General features: G+C 42.9%; 2 protein-coding genes across 6 annotated transcripts in view; both read right to left on the bottom strand.

Annotated features, from left to right (window-relative positions):
- Window positions 1–17,309, bottom strand: part of LOC133660198 (RNA-binding motif, single-stranded-interacting protein 3-like) — a 467,861-nt gene that overhangs the window by 300,991 nt on the left and 149,561 nt on the right. For both annotated transcript variants that reach the window (XM_062063470.1, XM_062063468.1), the window contains exon 2: window positions 11,501–11,670. In XM_062063470.1, the coding sequence (XP_061919454.1) occupies window positions 11,501–11,670 (170 nt within the window). The remainder of the gene's footprint in view (window positions 1–11,500; window positions 11,671–17,309) is intronic.
- LOC133660711 (uncharacterized) lies at window positions 13,101–16,323 on the bottom strand. Of its 4 annotated transcripts, XM_062064291.1 has the most exons (5): window positions 15,778–16,323; window positions 15,592–15,723; window positions 14,333–14,504; window positions 14,022–14,174; window positions 13,101–13,673 (listed from the first exon to the last, which is right to left on the bottom strand). In XM_062064291.1, exons 1-5 carry the CDS (start codon window positions 16,142–16,144, stop codon window positions 13,205–13,207), a joined length of 1,293 nt encoding a protein of 430 aa, XP_061920275.1. In that variant the 5' UTR covers window positions 16,145–16,323; the 3' UTR covers window positions 13,101–13,204. The 4 variants fall into 4 exon arrangements, with proteins under 4 accessions (XP_061920275.1, XP_061920274.1, XP_061920276.1 ...); XM_062064290.1 differs by having other exon boundaries at window positions 15,592–16,321; XM_062064292.1 differs by having other exon boundaries at window positions 13,347–13,608; window positions 15,592–16,310.

The raw sequence follows: 17,309 nt of genomic DNA on the forward strand, positions 1-17,309 counted from the left end.
CTCACTTCGACGCACAGCAAGGGCTCTGGAACCAGTTCTCTCGAGAGGGTATGGACTCTCTTCCACTCTGGCGTTGCCGGCAGTGAGAGGCGACGGGCTGGGGTGGCAATTCTTGTTGCCCCCCGGCTCAGAACCTGCATGTTGGAGTTCAACCCGGTGGACGAGAGGGTAGCTTCCCTCCGCCTTCGGGTGGGGGGACGGGTCCTGACTGTTGTTTGCGCTTCCGCGCCAAGCAGCAGCTCAGAGTACCCACCCTTTTTGGATTCACTCGAGGGAGTACTTGAGGGTGCTCCCCCGGGTGATTCCCTCGTTCTACTGGGGGACTTCAACGCTCATATTGGCAACGACAGTGAAACCTGGAGAGGCGTGATTGGTAAGAATGGCCGCCCGGATCTGAACCCGAGTGGTGTGTTGTTATTGGACTTTTGTGCCCGTCACGGATTGTCCATAACGAACACCATGTTCAAGCATAAGGGTGTCCATATGTGCACTTGGCACCAGGACACCCTGGGCCGCAGTTCCATGATCGACTTTGTAGTTGTGTCATCGGATTTGCGGCCTCATGTTTTGGACACTCGGGTGAAGAGAGGGGCGGAGCTTTCTACCGATCACCACCTGGTGGTGAGTTGGCTGCGATGGTGGGGGAGGATGCCGGACAGACCTGGCAGGCCCAAACGCATTGTGAGGGTTTGCTGGGAACGTCTGGCAGAGTCTCCTGTCAGAGAGAGTTTCAATTCCCACCTCCGGAAGAACTTTGAACATGTCGCGAGGGAGGTGCTGGATATTGAGTCCGAGTGGACCATGTTCCGCACCTCTATTGTCGAGGCGGCTGATTGGAGCTGTGGCCGCAAAGTAGTTGGTGCCTGTCGTGGCGGTAATCCTAGAACCCGTTGGTGGACACCGGCGGTGAGGGATGCCGTCAAGCTGAAGAAGGAGTCCTATCGGGTTCTTTTGGCTCATAGGACTCCTGAGGCAGCGGACAGGTACCGACAGGCCAAGCGGTGTGCGGCTTCAGCGGTCGCGGAGGCAAAAACTCGGACATGGGAGGAGTTCGGGGAAGCCATGGAAAACGACTTCCGGACGGCTTCGAAGCGATTCTGGACCACCATCCGCCGCCTCAGGAAGGGGAAGCAGTCAATCAATCAATCAATCAATGTTTATTTATATAGCCCTAAATCACAAGTGTCTCAAAGGGCTGTACAAGCCACAACGACATCCTCGGTGTCGAGTGGGTCTGACATAATATTGTGAAAGTCCAACACATCAGCGAAAGTCCAGTCCATGGTGGGGCCAGCGGGAACCATCCCGAGCGGAGACGGGTCAGCAGCGTAGAGATGTCCCCATCTGATGGACAGGCTAGCGGTCCACCCCGGAGCAGAGTAGAAAAGAAAAGAAAAGAAACGGCAGATCAACTGGTCTAAAAAGGGAGTCTATTTAAAGGCTAGAGTATACAAATGAGTTTTAAGATGAGACTTAAATGCTTCTACTGAGGTAGCATCTCTAACTTTTACCGGGAGGGCATTCCATAGTATTGGAGCCCGAATAGAAAACGCTCTATAGCCCGCAGACTTTTTTTGGGCTCTGGGAATCACTAATAAGCCGGAGTTCTTTGAACGCAGATTTCTTGCCGGGACATATGGTACAATACAATCGGCAAGATAGGCAGGAGCTTGACCGTGCACTATCAACACCGTGTATGGTGAGGACGGTGTTCTGCTGACCTCGACTGCGGATGTTGTGGATCGGTGGAGGGAATACTTCGAAGACCTCCTCAATCCCACCAACACGTCTTCCTATGAGGAAGCAGTGCCTGGGGAATCTGTGGTGGGCTCTCCTATTTCTGGGGCTGAGGTTGCTGAGGTAGTTAAAAAGCTCCTCGGTGGCAGGGCCCCGGGGGTGGATGAGATCCGCCCGGAGTTCCTTAAGGCTCTGGATGCTGTGGGGCTGTCTTGGTTGACAAGACTCTGGACATCGGGGGCGTTACCTCTGGATTGGCAGACCGGGGTGGTGGTTCCTCTCTTTAAAAAGGGAAACCGGAGGGTGTGTTCTAACTATCGGGGGATCACACTCCTCAGCCTTCCCGGTAAGGTCTATTCAGGTGTACTGGAGAGGAGGCTACGCCGGATAGTCGAACCTCGGATTCAGGAGGAACAGTGTGGTTTTCGTCCTGGTCGTGGAACTGTGGACCAGCTCTATACTCTCGGCAGGGTCCTTGAGGGTGCATGGGAGTTTGCCCAACCAGTCTACATGTGCTTTGTGGACTTGGAAAAGGCATTCGACCGTGTCCCTCGGGAAGTCCTGTGGGGAGTGCTCAGAGAGTATGGGGTATCGGACTGTCTGATTGTGGCGGTCCGCTCCCTGTATGATCAGTGTCAGAGCTTGGTCCGCATTGCCGGCAGTAAGTCGGACACGTTTCCAGTGAGGGTTGGACTCCGCCAAGGCTGCCCTTTGTCACCGATTCTGTTCATAACTTTTATGGACAGAATTTCTAGGCGCAGTCAAGGCGTTGAGGGGATCCGGTTTGGTGGCTGCGGGATTAGGTCTCTGCTTTTTGCAGATGATGTGGTCCTGATGGCTTCATCTGGCCAGGATCTTCAGCTCTCACTGGATCGGTTCGCAGCTGAGTGTGAAGCGACTGGGATGAGAATCAGCACCTCCAAGTCCGAGTCCATGGTTCTCGCCCGGAAAAGGGTGGAGTGCCATCTCCGGGTTGGGGAGGGGATCTTGCCCCAAGTGGAGGAGTTTAAGTACCTCGGAGTCTTGTTCACGAGTGAGGGAAGAGTGGTTCGTGAGATCGACAGGCGGATCGGTGCGGCGTCTTCAGTAATGCGGGCGCTGAATCGGTCCGTTGTGGTGAAGAAGGAGCTGAGCCGCAAGGCAAAGCTCTCAATTTACCGGTCGATCTACGTTCCCATCCTCACCTATAGTCATGAGCTTTGGGTTATGACCGAAAGGACAAGATCACGGGTACAAGCGGCCGAAATGAGTTTCCTCCGCCGGGTGGCGGGTCTCTCCCTTAGAGATAGGGTGAGAAGCTCTGTCATCCGGGAGGAGCTCAAAGTAAAGCCACTGCTCCTCCACATCGAGAGGAGCCAGATGAGGTGGTTCGGGCATCTGGTCAGGATGCCACCCGAACGCCTCCCTAGGGAGGTGTTTAGGGCACGTCCGACCGGTAGGAGGCCACGGGGAAGACCCAGGACACGTTGGGAAGACTATGTCTCCCGGCTGGCCTGGGAACGCCTCGGGATCCCCCGGGAAGAGCTAGACGAAGTGGCTGGGGAGAGGGAAGTCTGGGCTTCCCTGCTTAGGCTGCTGCCCCCGCGACCCGACCTCGGATAAGCGGAAGAAGATGGATGGATGGATGGATATATATACATATATATATATATATATATACATACATACCCTGTTTCCATATGAGTTGTGAAAGTGTGTTAGATGTAATTATAAACGGAATACAATGATTTGCAAATCCTTTTCAACCCATATTGAACTGAATGCCCTACAAAGACAAGATATTTGATGTTCAAACTCATAAACTCATTTTTGCAAATAATAATTAACTTGGAATTTCATGGCTGCAACACGTGCCAAAGTAGTTGGGGAAGGGCATGTTCACCACTGTGTTACATGGCCTTTCCTTTTAACAACACTCAGTAAACGTTTGGGAACTGAGGAGACACTTTTTTAAGCTTCTCAGGTGGAATTCTTTCCCATTCTTGCTTGATGTACAGCTTAAGTTGTTCAACAGTCCGGGGGTCTCCGTTGTGGTATTTTAGGCTTCATAATGCGCCACACATTTTCAATGGGAGACAGGTCTGGACTACAGGCAGGCCAGTCTAGTACCCGCACTCTTTTACTATGAAGCCACGTTGATGTAACACGTGGCTTGGCATTGTCTTGCTGAAATAAGCAGGGGCGTCAATGGTAACGTTGCTTGGATGGCAACATATGTTGCTCCAAAACCTGTATGTACCTTTCAGCATTAATGGGGTCTTCACAGATGTGTAAGTTACCCATGTCTTGGGCACTAATACACCCCCATACCATCATACATGCTGGCTTTTCAACTTTGCACCTTTAACAATCCGGATGGTTCTTTTCCTCTTTTGTCCGGAGGACACAACGTCCACAGTTTCCAAAAACAATTTGAAATGTGGACTCGTCAGACCACAGAACACTTTCCCACTTTGTATCAATCCATCTTAGATGAGCTCAGGCCCAGCAAAGCCGACGGCGTTTTTGGGTGTTGTTGATAAACGGTTTTCGCCTTGCATAGGATAGTTTTAACTTGCACTTACAGATGTAGCGACCAACTGTAGTTACTGACAGTGGGATTCTGAAGTGTTCCTGAGCCCATGTGGTGATATCGTTTACACACTGATGTCGCTTGTTGATGCAGTACAGCCTGAGGGATCGAAGGTCACGGGCTTAGCTGCTTACGTGCAGTGATTTCTCCAGATTCTCTGAACCCTTTGATGATATTACGGACCGTAGATGGTGAAATCCCTAAATTCCTTGCAGTAGCTGCTTGAGAAAGGTTTTTCTTAAACTGTTCAACAATTTGCTCACGCATTTGTTGACAAAGTGGTGACCCTCGCCCCATCCTTGTTTGTGAATGACTGAGCATTTCATGGAATCTACTTTTATACCCAATCATGGCACCCACCTGTTCCCAATTTGCCTTTTCACCTGTGGGATGTTCCAAATAAGTGTTTGATGAGCATTCCTCAACTTTATCAGTATTTATTGCCACCTTTCCCAACTTCTTTGTCACGTGTTGCTGGCATCAAATTCTAAAGTTAATGATTATTTGCAAAGACATTTTTTTTTATCAGTTTGAACATTAAATATGTTGTCTTTGCAGCATATTCATCTGAATATGGGTTGAAAATGATTTGCAAATCATTGTATTCCATTTATATTTACATCTAACACAATTCCCCAACTCATATAATAATAATAATAATAATAATAATGGATTAGATTTTATATTGCGCTTTTCTATTATTAGATACTCAAAGCGCTCACAGAGAAGTGGGAACCCATCATTCATTCACACCTATATGGAAACGGGGTTATGTATATATATCCATCCATCCATCCATTTTCTACCGCTTGTCCCTTTTGGGGTCGCGGGGGGTGCTGGAGCCTATCTCAGCTGCATTCGGGCGAAAGGCGGGGTACACCCTGGACAAGTCGCCACCTCATCACAGGGCCAACACAGATAGACAGACAACATTCACACTCACATTCACACACTAGGGCCAATTTGGTGTTGCCAATCAACCTATCCCCAGGTTCTTGTCTTTGGAGGTGGGAGGAAGCTGGAGTACCCGGAAGGAACCCACGCAGTCACGGGGAGAACATGCAAACTCCACACAGAAAGATCCTGAGCCCGGGATTGAACTCAGGACTACTCAGGACCTTCGTATTGTGAGGCACATGCACTAACCCCTGTGCCACTGTGCTGCCCTACATATATACAGTATATATATATATACATATATATACACATATATATGTGTAACAGGGTCAATTATGTCATGTAAATAATGTATTTTATAATGTTTTATTATTGTTATAATTACACAAAATGTGTAAAGAATGTTCCCTCTAATTTTTCATGTGTGTGAGCAAACGCAAAAACTCCCTGAGCATTCAGTGGAGCCCATGTGAGCTACATCAGACGTGCATACTGTGGCTACACCAGCAGCACACCTGTCCCAAACCTGACTAAATAACAAGTTCAATCTCCATCCATCCATCCATTTTCTACCGCTTGTCCTTTTCGGGGTCGCTGGAGCCTATCTCAGCTGCATTCGGGCGGAAGGCGGGGTACACCCTGGACAAGTCCCCACCTCATCGCAGGGCCAACACAGATAGACAGACAACATTCTCTTATTATTATAATCAAATGACAGCAGTAATTTCCATGAGATGATTACAGCGCCCCCCGCGACCCCGAAGGGAATAAGCAGTAGAAAATGGATGGATGGATGGATTTTCTAATATAAGTGTTTAGGCCCACTTACAATGACAATAACAAAAAATATTGTTTTTCATGAACTGTGTACTTGTATTGTTTGTCTGGGTGGAGGTCCTGCTTTGGAAATAATTTGTACCCCTTTCAGACATTGCATTTAGTTCCCATTAAAACATTCACATGTTGCACAATGAGATGTAAGCAGGGGATCATGTGTACATTCCTGCAACTTCCTGTTTGTAAAAAATATATTTTTATTAGTATTTATTTAATATACTAACAGCATTTCATGATTAATATTTATAAATTAAGATTCCTAATAAATGACACTAGAATAAGCACACATTTGATTGGTAAATCATAGTGTAACGACCTGGAATGACACTTTATGTGTGGTGTTGGAGTTGTCCGACTTTTTGTGTGTCTGTAAACGCATCACTGGCTAAGTGCAATATGTGCATGTGTTGGCGCAAGTGAGAAAGAGCGAGCGGCTGCTGTTGATATAACAAAGTTGCTTTTCGTCTGGTTTGTACTGCAGAAAATGACCAGTTTTGCTAGATATATTTTTTTTTTACTAATGCTTTGGTGATGTGTTTATGGCCGACAATAAAGAGTTTTGCTCAGTAAAGTGATGGATGGAATTCATGTCCTGAAAGCGTCTCGACAGACGTTACAATATTAGAACAATGATGACGAAAACTGTTTTCTCTGTCGTGTCCGTGTGTCGAAATGTGTTATGCGCTAAATTTTTTTTTTGATTTTGTGCGTGGCATAGATTTGCCGTGCGCAGAGGACGCTTGAGCAGTGCACAATTGCACAGGCGCGCAGCTTAGAGGGAACATTGCATGTAAATGTTCAATGTTTTGTCGATGTGGAACCATTGTCTCGTTGTCCCTCCTACTGCAATAAATGCTGTGACACCTGTCTTTTTATATGCGTTGGACACACCTTCCTACTTCCCTTTTGTCCATGATAACGGGAGAGGTAGGTGTTCACGCGACGACAGAAAAGTGTGTTGTCTCGTTAAAAACTTAAAGTTCACTTTTTTGTTCTGTATTATATTTGCGTAGGGGCTTGAGGATGGCAGAACAATATTGACAACGTTTGTATTGTTTGTATTATCAGTAAAACAAGTAAAGTGCAGCGTGAGCAGCAACCCATGGTGTCGGTCGTGTTCAATTACACACAGCGCAGAGGAAAAGACCACCGGTTACATATGTATATTTATAAATACATATACAGTATATACACATATGTACGTATATTTATATAAATCATATATATATATATATACATATATATATATATATATACACACGTATACCAATTATTCATCTTAACATTACTTCTTATGGGGAACTCTGCCTCACTATGCAAACTTTTCAGTGGCAAACCATATTGAAGAACCATTTATAAAATCATAAATCGAGGTTCCACTGGAATACATTTTGAATAATTAAAAATGTTCATCCCAGACAGATTTACAGACAGACACAGCAGACAATATTGCTCTTGTTTTAAGCTTTACATTCGGCACACATTCAGCTCTGTTCCCAAAATGTTAAAAGTGTGTCCACAGTTGGACTACCACGGGGGTGATTGGAAATGTCAGCTGACAACAGCACTTTTCTCTGACACTCTTAAAACTGGCACAAAGACAGAAGCGAGGGGGAACTGGTGGGAGGGAGCAGACAGTGTCATGGAAAGAGTAGATGAGAAGGATAGCAAAATGTGAAGGCGGACAGTCGTACCGGTGGGTCGATTGGCACCACAAAGCCATGATACTAAAAATAAAGATGTTAAGTTAGAAGAGCGTGTTTGGTTTTTAGTGTGGCAGCAGGAGACTGCCCCGTTCTTTATTTAAACTATGTACATAAACAGAAAGTATTTTAGTGTGGTACTGCTTTTTTGACAGTGCATCATTTTTAGTGTGTTTGTTGTGTTTGTGTTGTGCTCAGACATACGGGTTAAATGTGCACGTCACGGCCATGAGTGGCAGGAAAGAGCCACTCAGTGTGTTTCCGAAAGCCGGAAAGACTTGGAAAGCCAAGGCTGAGGCGGCTGCCCAAAAGTACACACACAGGCCGTCTCCCACAGTGACCTTTTCCGAAATGTTACTGGCCACTTGGCACAGTGACTGGGGCTCTAATGAAACTTTTATTGGCCCCCATTTCTCACCCTGTTTCTCCAAAACGCCTCCAGGGCGAAGCTGAAATATTGCAGTCTTGAGCTGCAGAAGGGCAAAGTATGGTTGGTTTGTGTGCAAGCGTGTGTATGTGTGTGTATGTGTGTATTGCACTCTTCTGATTTTTATATCATTTTGTTCTCATATTAAAATTGCCAAGGAGGCAGTTTTTTAAATAAAGGGTGTTAAAGGAAATTGAAACCTCTCCGATTACAAGTCATAAGAGTGTGTTATAGACATGGATGGAGCATAATTATTATCCATAATTGCGTTGTATTATGGAAAGCAATTTTTAAAAGGTATTGGTTTAATGTCGCTTTGGGCATACGCACACTTTGCCATTTGCTGGATACTTCCTCCCTCATGTTGCCCTCGTAACAGCCATGGCTTCTATTCTACAAAACCCAAAACCAGTGAAGTTGGCACGTTCTGTAAATGGTAAATAAAAACAGAGTACAATGATTTGCAAATCTTTTTCAACTTATATTCAATTGAATAGACTGCAAAGACAAGATACTTAACGTTCGAACTGGAAAACGTTGTTATTTTTTGCAAATATTAGCTCATTTGGAAATTGATGCCTGCAACATGTTTCAAAAAAGATAGCAAAAGTGGCAAAAAAGACTGAGAAAGTTGAGGAATGCTCATCAAACACTTATTTGGAACATCCCACAGGTGAACAAGCTAATTGGGAACAGGTGGGTGCCATGATTGGGTATAAAAGCAGCTTCCACGTAATGCTCAGTCATTCACAAACAATGATAGAGCGAGGGTCACCACTTTGTGAACAAATGCGTGAGCAAATTGTTGAACAGTTTTAGAACAACATTTCTCAATGAGCTATTGCAAGGAATTTAGGGATTTTACCATCTACGGTCCATAGTATCATCAAAAGGTTCAGATAATCTGGAGAAATCGGTACTGCATCAAAACGCGAAATCAGTGTGTAAAGTATATCACCACATGGTCTCAGGAACACTTCAGAAAACCACTTTCAGTAACTACAGTTTGTCGCTACATCTGTATGTGCAAGTTAAAACTCTACTATGCAAATCAAAAGCCATTTATCAGCAACACCCACAAACGCCACCGGCTTCGCTAGGCCCGAGCTCATCTAAGATGGACTGATGCAAAGTGGAAAAGTGTTCTGTGGTCTGACGAGTCCACATTTCAAATTGTTTTTGGAAACTGTGGACAAGGTGTCCTCCGGAACAAAGAGGAAAAGAACCATCCGGATTGTTGTAGGCGCAAAGTTGAAAAGCCAGCATCTGTGATGGTATGGGGGTGTATTAGTACCCAAGGCATGGGTAACTTACTCATCTGTGAAGGCACCATTAATGCTGAAAGGTAAATACAGGTTTTGGAGCAACATATGTTGCCATCCAAGCAACGTTATCATGGACGCCCCTGCTTATTTCAGCAAGACAATGCCAAGCCATGTGTTACAACAGCGTGGCTTCATAGTAAAAGAGTGGGGGTACTAGACTGGCCTGCCTGTAGTCCAGACCTGTCTCCCATTGAAAATGTGTGGCCCATTATGAAGCCTAAAATACCACAATGGAGACCCCGGACTGTTGAAGAACTTAAGCTGTACATCAAGCAAGAATGGGAAATAATTCCACCTGAAAAACTTCAAAAATGTGTCTCCTCAGTTCCCAAACATTTTCTGAGTGTTGTTAAAAGGAAAGGCCATGTAACACAGTGGTAAAAATGCCCCTGTGCCAACTTTTTTGCAATGTGTTGCTGCCATGAAATTCTAAGTTAGTGATTATTTTCAACAACAAAAAATAAATTATAAGTTGAAAAAGATTTGCAAATCATTGTTTTTATTTACAAATTTCACAACGTGCCAACTTAACCGGTTTTGGGTTTTGTACTATTTTTATGCAATATGTCTGACTTTGCGGATTATTTATATATTTTTTTGTCATTGTTATTATTTCTACAGTGGAAGGTGCAGACTGTCAATAATTAATTGCGAACATATATTTTCGAGGGAGGGAGCAAGCTGTAGTTTTGACTTATGTATAAATGTGAGTCTTTGTTGTCATAAGCTCTCATGACAGTTATTAGTGTATTGTACTTTATTTATTTTCCTGTCCAGCGCTCTTATTTTGTTTCCACTTCCTGTTTGCCTCCATTTGTCACCACTTTTCCTCTGGTCAGAGCTCCTTCACCTGTCCCAGATTGGCAACGGTTGTTTTTGTTTTGTCAGCAATGATCCACTCCTGTTGCTGAAGCTGGTGCTCCCTTGTATTTTGCTTCTTTAAATGTATTTGTACCTGCATTAGCCTGCTGTCTCTGCACCCAGGGGTGGCACCGACAGCTCCAAGCCAAAATGTCACACTTAATATTTGATTCATTTTAAGAATTGTGTCGGTTATCTTTAATAAGCTGCAAGTAGCGGTCACATTACAGTCATTCCATAACCGGGAAGTGTGCTTGGCCCATTAGACTATCTTGTTAAAGAAAAATTGTGTAAGAAATAATTGATTTTCCAGTTTGTCTTTAAAGTACACTAAAATGTTTGGAGGCAGCCTATTCGTTCAAACAATCCATACAAGAAATATCCACACTCTGGTTTGTTTGTCGGTTGTGTGCAAGGCTTTACCAGAGCAACACTTAATTCTTCAGGAAGCAACTGGACATTTACATGGAAAGTGTGCATGGCAATGTAAAGGCTCACATTTTGAAAGCAATAACATCTGTCAGGAGCACTGATGTGCACAATGAAGGGCTTTTGCACATTGTGCAATTATTACTTCCATCACATTTTACCTAAAAATGCTATGGCCTAAATCTGTTTTACTAGTACATTAATTGTTTAAAATTGGCCTATTACCTTCGGATGCTCCATTCTCACGTAATAATAGAGAGAAATGTATATTGTAGCTGCACATTTTTGTTTGCGCCAAATGATCTTTCCCATATTGGCCATAACCAAAGTCATCACATGTCAAATCAGTTCGTCATATTGCCGCCATAACTAGCTTTAAATGCAATACAATTAAAATTCCATTCAGACTAATTTTATAGTCGTTAACACAGAGAAAATACAGTGGAGTGCTTAGTGTGTTATCATCGGTGTGTGGAGGAACCACTGCAGAGGGGAACGGATGGGTTAGGCTCAGCTGGGTTGTGTTATTTCCTCTCAGGAAGCACAGAGGTGGGACGTGGAGGTCGAGTGCAAACTGTTGATGCTCATTACAAGCTTCCATTGGAGTCACGCAAAACTAATTACAACTTGCTGAGCACAACTGATGAGGAACGGTGTGAACTCTGTGCTGAAGGACGCTGATCAAACTGAATAGAACGGAACAGGAACTCACGGCTGGCAGAGTTTGATGAGGTCTTGGTCAGTGGTAGCCGGCGGCAAGCCTCTGATGTACAGGTTTGTCTTACTTAGTTGCTCCACCAAACCTCCTCCTTGACCTCCACCTCCTCCTGTGGTGCTGGGGCTGGGTGGAGCCATGGGTGGAGGGGGAGGAGCATAGGACTGCTGTAGAAACAAGAGAGACCATAAAACGTCAGAATAGAAAACACGAAGGAAAATGTGTTCAAAGACACATGAAAATGTGTACTTTATAAAACAGGCACCAGGCATGATGATTTGCTAAATATTTACAAGTATGACATTTTGCAAAAAAAACACAACCAAAAACAAACATTAAAAACACATTATGTGGTGTACCACAGGGCACACTTCCTTAACCTTTTTTTTTTAGTTTCAAGATAACAGAGAGCTAAATTTCAGGAAACTTTATTGTCATTCCAGCACACATGAAACTATTTTTTGTCATACTTCATATTTCCACCAAACGATCCATTTGGCAGAAGTATGAAGGAAGGCAAGATTGTTTTACAAATATTTCCGTAATGCCTCAATGGTTTGATTTCGAAATGTCAGAACTTTTGCAGATCCCAAATAAACAGTAGGTGCCAATAGATAAGAATAGTTGGTTTGGCATAATAGGGCCCCTTTAAGAATGCACACACACGAGGCCACTCCAACCATGCTGGTCTCGAACCTGACAAGCAACGTGAGCATGTGGGACCATTTATTAAAGCCATGTGGATTCCCTTTTTTTTTTTTTTTTTTTTTTCAAAGATAATGCAATTTGTATCATTAAAAATACATGCCGATGCAATGCATAGTGTAATTTAGACTCAAAAACTCCTTTTAGACGGTGAGCTGACATGAGAAAAAGTGCCTAGAAAATGAATTTCGCTCCCACGTCTAAGCACAACTTGTTCAATGCATTTTTGCATAGATAATACCCTTCTGGACTTTGGGTTAAAAGTTCAGAACATGATACCTAGCCAAATTTTGTCACAAGCCAGAAATGTATATAGAGGTAAATCACAAAAAACGAAAATCTTGTGCTGCAGTTTTGGCTTGTAAAATATGTCTTATTCATTTTGGCAACACAAAATCTTTCTCAAATATCATAAATACATATATCTAACATCTGAAACAAATATTGGTGCCTTAGTATACTCATATGTGAATTTAGATCATGAAATGTAGCAAATTTCTTAAAAAACGATTCAACTGAAGTGATTTGCCCCAGCACAATGAAGCACACACTTATTAAATTTAGCTAAAAGCTTATGTATCATACATTAAAAAAATGTCACAACCTTCTATGTAATCAAAGGTACAAAAGAAGTAACACACCGTGGCCAAAAGTGGCTTAAAATCTAGCAAAATATTACCATGCACCCCAAAACTGGAATAAGGCAAAAATGGACAAGATTAAAATAGATGCAGTAAAGGCCCAAATTGGTATAAAATATGATAAATATTTATTAAAGTAGCAAATTGTTTCACAGCATGTGTCATTTATACCCCCCCCCCCCCCACACACACACACACACAAACACACACAAAAGACCAAAACAAATTTGAAAAAAAAGGTAATACAGACATTATTTAAGCTTTACCGTTAAAATGGCAGTGTGGCATCTCGATAATCAAACATCTTGATAAAGAAACAAAAGTGGCAAATTTTACATGGTGACATGGTGCGTAATTACTCATCAATATCACTTTCATCTGTGTCATCATCCCATGCACCTCTTTCTTCTGTTTCCTTTGAAACATTTCCACAGTTCTGGCAGTGACATACATCAGTACAAGACATTTTTGCAGACATACATGAACATCTTTCTGTTTCACATTTGCTTGTCTTGCAACCACAGTGGACTACCTGCAGCACACTATCTGGGGCAGGATTTCTAGTCATCCATCTTACTGTTAACTCCCCATCCTCAATGTACCATCCATTGCCAATGGGTGAAGGGGCACACATCATACCAGTCAGGGAATGTCGCATTACTGCTGCTTGGTAGTTTGCCCTTTTGCAGTGTTGGTGGAGGGCATCACTTGTTGGGGGAATGGACAGTTCTGGCAAAGCTGACGATGCCATACAGAATGCTTTGTATCTTGCATCGTTCACGTCTTTGGCAGATGCCTGTCCATACAGGTGGCACACATATTTGCTCAGTGTTTTGAACGTAGACTGGTCAAGGTTAAAACTGCTGCCCAGATTTGAGAACGCAGTCAGGTATTCGTCTTTCTGACAAGCAAGAGAAAATGTCTTCCTTTTGCCCTTGCCATGAAAGGCACTGGTCGAGTCACAACCTGTGAAGGTATGGATGCCAATGAGTGCAGAACAAACACTGTTGCCAAGAGCTGCTGCCACCTTAGCCACGTCTATGATCCTCGTTCTGTTGCCAATGATAATCAAATTACTTTAAACATACTCTCATAGCCTTTATGGGGAGAGACTAAATCTATAAATAATAAACTTTTCAGTATGAATATTTTATTATTTTTGTTTCAGTTACCTGTAGCCTGAAGCATCAAGATCTTCGTGCTTCTTAACGGTGTCCACGAACAACTTCCTTAGCTTGTCCATTCTCAGCACCTCTTTGTCAATTATAATCCTTTGACGGATCACTTGGTCACAGAAGAGGTTGTAGCTGTCAGCAAAGGGTTGTCTGAAAACACACACACACACACACACACACTTAACATGTGCAAAGAGTCATGCTTTCAAAGCTGTATCTTAAGCAAAACTAAATATAAGCTGCATGTTGTTGAAATTTTTTTTACTTTTTAAATGTGAGCAAAATGACAGTACAGTGTAATTACTCACATTTCTTCATCTCTGGTTGCAGTGTGCGTTGCTGTAGACAGTGACAAGAACCTGGTGTACTGTCTGTAACAGGTCCTATGGTACCGGACCTCTATAGCAACACAGTCTTTGTCGTTGATGTGCAGAAGAATGGCAGCATCTTTCTTAATCTCAGCTGCCTTCAGCAACTGGCCTTTAAAAGAAAAATAATTAGAATAAGCTTTATTGGCAAAATCAGAGATTTACAAGTAAAAAAGTGTGTGTGTGTGTGTGTGTCTTGAGTGGGGGGTTGGAGAGGTATTTATGACCCTGTGATTTACGACTCTGTGATGTGAGCTGCTGAACTCCCAGCTAAACATTCCAAGATTCAAGATATCTATTGTCATATGCACAGATAAACAGACAGTCACACTGCACAATGAAAAGCTTATTTTGCTGGTCCCCCTTGCAAATTCACAAAATATAAATATAAATATAAACTTAAGCTAAATAAAGAATCACAGAATATAAAAATTAAACAAGAATAAACTTAAACTATATTGCACACTTACAATAAACTTACTAAAAATGTAAATGCTAAGGATGTTTAATACTAATAAATATAATAAAATAAAATAAGAAACAAAAATAAAGAAATAAGATAAAGTAAATTAAAGTGTGGATCTTACAACAGATCTATAGTGGGCATGAGTAGACAGAAGCAGTATTGCACATTCAGTTCACAGTGAAGATGATAATGGATGATATGACAATGATGATGTATAAAGTGCACTATGCATTCTTCAATTATTGTAGCAGCAGTGGAGGTGACATGAAGTCACAGCAGGGATGTGGGTAGTGGTCACAGTTCAGTCAGTTCAGGGATGAGGGGTGAGGTGTGAAGGTGTGCGGGGGGAGGGGTGGGGGTTGTGATGTGTAAATCAGTCCAGGGGTGTGTGTGTGTGTGTGTGTGTGTGTGTGTGGGGGGGAGAGAGAGATTGGGGCTGTGGTGTGAAGGTATATGGGGGGATGGGTGGGGCTTCCTTTTCTAGGCCAGTGGTTCTCAAACTTTTAAATTCCAAGGTCTCCCCTTAACTCTGACAGTGTATAAATGGTCCATTTGGTTATTACAAAGTAACAACACATTCTTTCAATCCTACGCTATGTACTGTAACATTATTACTATAGATTCACACACGTGTGTGTGTGTGTGTGTGTGTGTGTGTGTGTGTGTGTGTGTGTGTGTGTGTGTGTGTGTGTGTGTGTGTGTGTGTGTGTGTGTGTGTGTGTGTGTCACATACCTGCCGACACGGTTTCTGCTTGTGTGAGTTGATCCCTCTGGCGTTTTCCTCCCACACGAGTGTACTTTTCCACTTTTTGACAAATTATACAGATGGCTGGCAGGACGGGGCCGGCAGAAGCAACGGGCAAACCTGAACGAGATCGAAGTTTCTTTCGGGGAGTTTCAGACGTGCCTGCTGACTGACCTGCGGCTGCAGATGGTTCTCCCACCGCCCGTGCGGTCCTTTTCTCGGCATAAAACAATGCAGATTTATCTGTAAAACGTCGGTAGCATGTTGCGTGAAACCCAGCGTCGTCAGGAATAGCGTCAAAATCTACATCCGAGCAATGTTTATAGATTTCTGCCAGATGCTTGTTCTGGTCTTGCAGACAAAGCCACTGTTTTAAATAGTTTCTGTATGTGTCCCACCGTGTCCGAGTGAAGTGCTGGACGTCCTCATTGTTCACAGATGAAAGATGCATATAGCATCTTTTATTTTCCTCTTTACGCACTTTTTTTCTAACTTTTGAGGTCTTTCGTTCCTCTTCACTCTCGGATGTTGTCGTCGCCATAGCAGGTATGTTGTTAGAATAAAGCTGCTACCTGATTGGTCCATGTGACCAAAACCGCGCCACTCCCCACTAGATATCACTGCGCCTCACTGAAAAATAGTACCGGCTTTCAACACCGATTACACAAAATGGGCTAGGTGTCAATTTCCGAACTTTTGGTATCTTACTTACTACCAGTAAATCTATTTTATGAAGTAAAAATGATGTTGTGCCGTTGGTGTGGGAGCGAAACTGAACGATATGAGCCTTGACCACAGGCACTATTTGTCCAACACGCCATAAGACTGTACAACTCCTCTCTGGGGGCAAGGGGGATACTAGGATGACAGGGGACGCAAAGCAATAATAATACTGAAATAAACTGCAACAAAAAACAGTGCAATACATTTTAAAGGTGCAAAATACACATCACATATTTCCTATAATTGACAGTATTACCGTTTTTCTATAAAGAAAAACAATATCTTCATAACATGGTCACTACTGCCTAGTTTCTCTTGTTATATTTTTGATTTTACTGATATATTTTTATTCTTATTGTTACTTTTTATTTTTATTCTTATTGTTATATTTTCTATTTTATTTCCATTTATACCTCCATTATTTACTTTTTAATTTTTTTTTTTTAAATTCTATCTCAAATCTGCACAATGCTGCTGGAATTAAAATTTTCCTGAGGGAACTCTCTTGAGGTAATCAATAAAGTACCTACCTATCTATTTAATTGAGGGTTAATTATGTGACTGAAATGTGTGCATAGTGTGTAATTAGAGTTGGCCAGATAAAAGGATTTTCATAGCATCTTAAATACATTTTAGTTCACATTTGTAGTTAAATCTTAGGAACAAACATGCATTTTTATAGTTGTTACTTCGTACACAAACAAACAATTGAAGTCAAACACTACGATATATTTCATTCACGTGTACCTCTCAGTCATTGCAATGCAGGTGAACAAACAACGCCATGCACTCTTAATTGTTTCCTACTAGTTCAACAACACATCCCAATGTTGACCTCAAGACTTTATTGGTTGACCATTTCTGGCAGTGCAGGGACTAATGAATGTTTGGAGCATGGGTTCAGAGTGCACGCCCACCTCTTCCTGCCAGCTGTCTTTGGCAGACTAGTAGGAGGAAGTAAACAAGCTTGATGGCTCACATAG

The sequence above is a fragment of the Entelurus aequoreus genome, linkage group LG11, assembly GCF_033978785.1.
Source record: "Entelurus aequoreus isolate RoL-2023_Sb linkage group LG11, RoL_Eaeq_v1.1, whole genome shotgun sequence".
In the NCBI taxonomy this organism is placed as follows: domain Eukaryota; kingdom Metazoa; phylum Chordata; class Actinopteri; order Syngnathiformes; family Syngnathidae; genus Entelurus; species Entelurus aequoreus.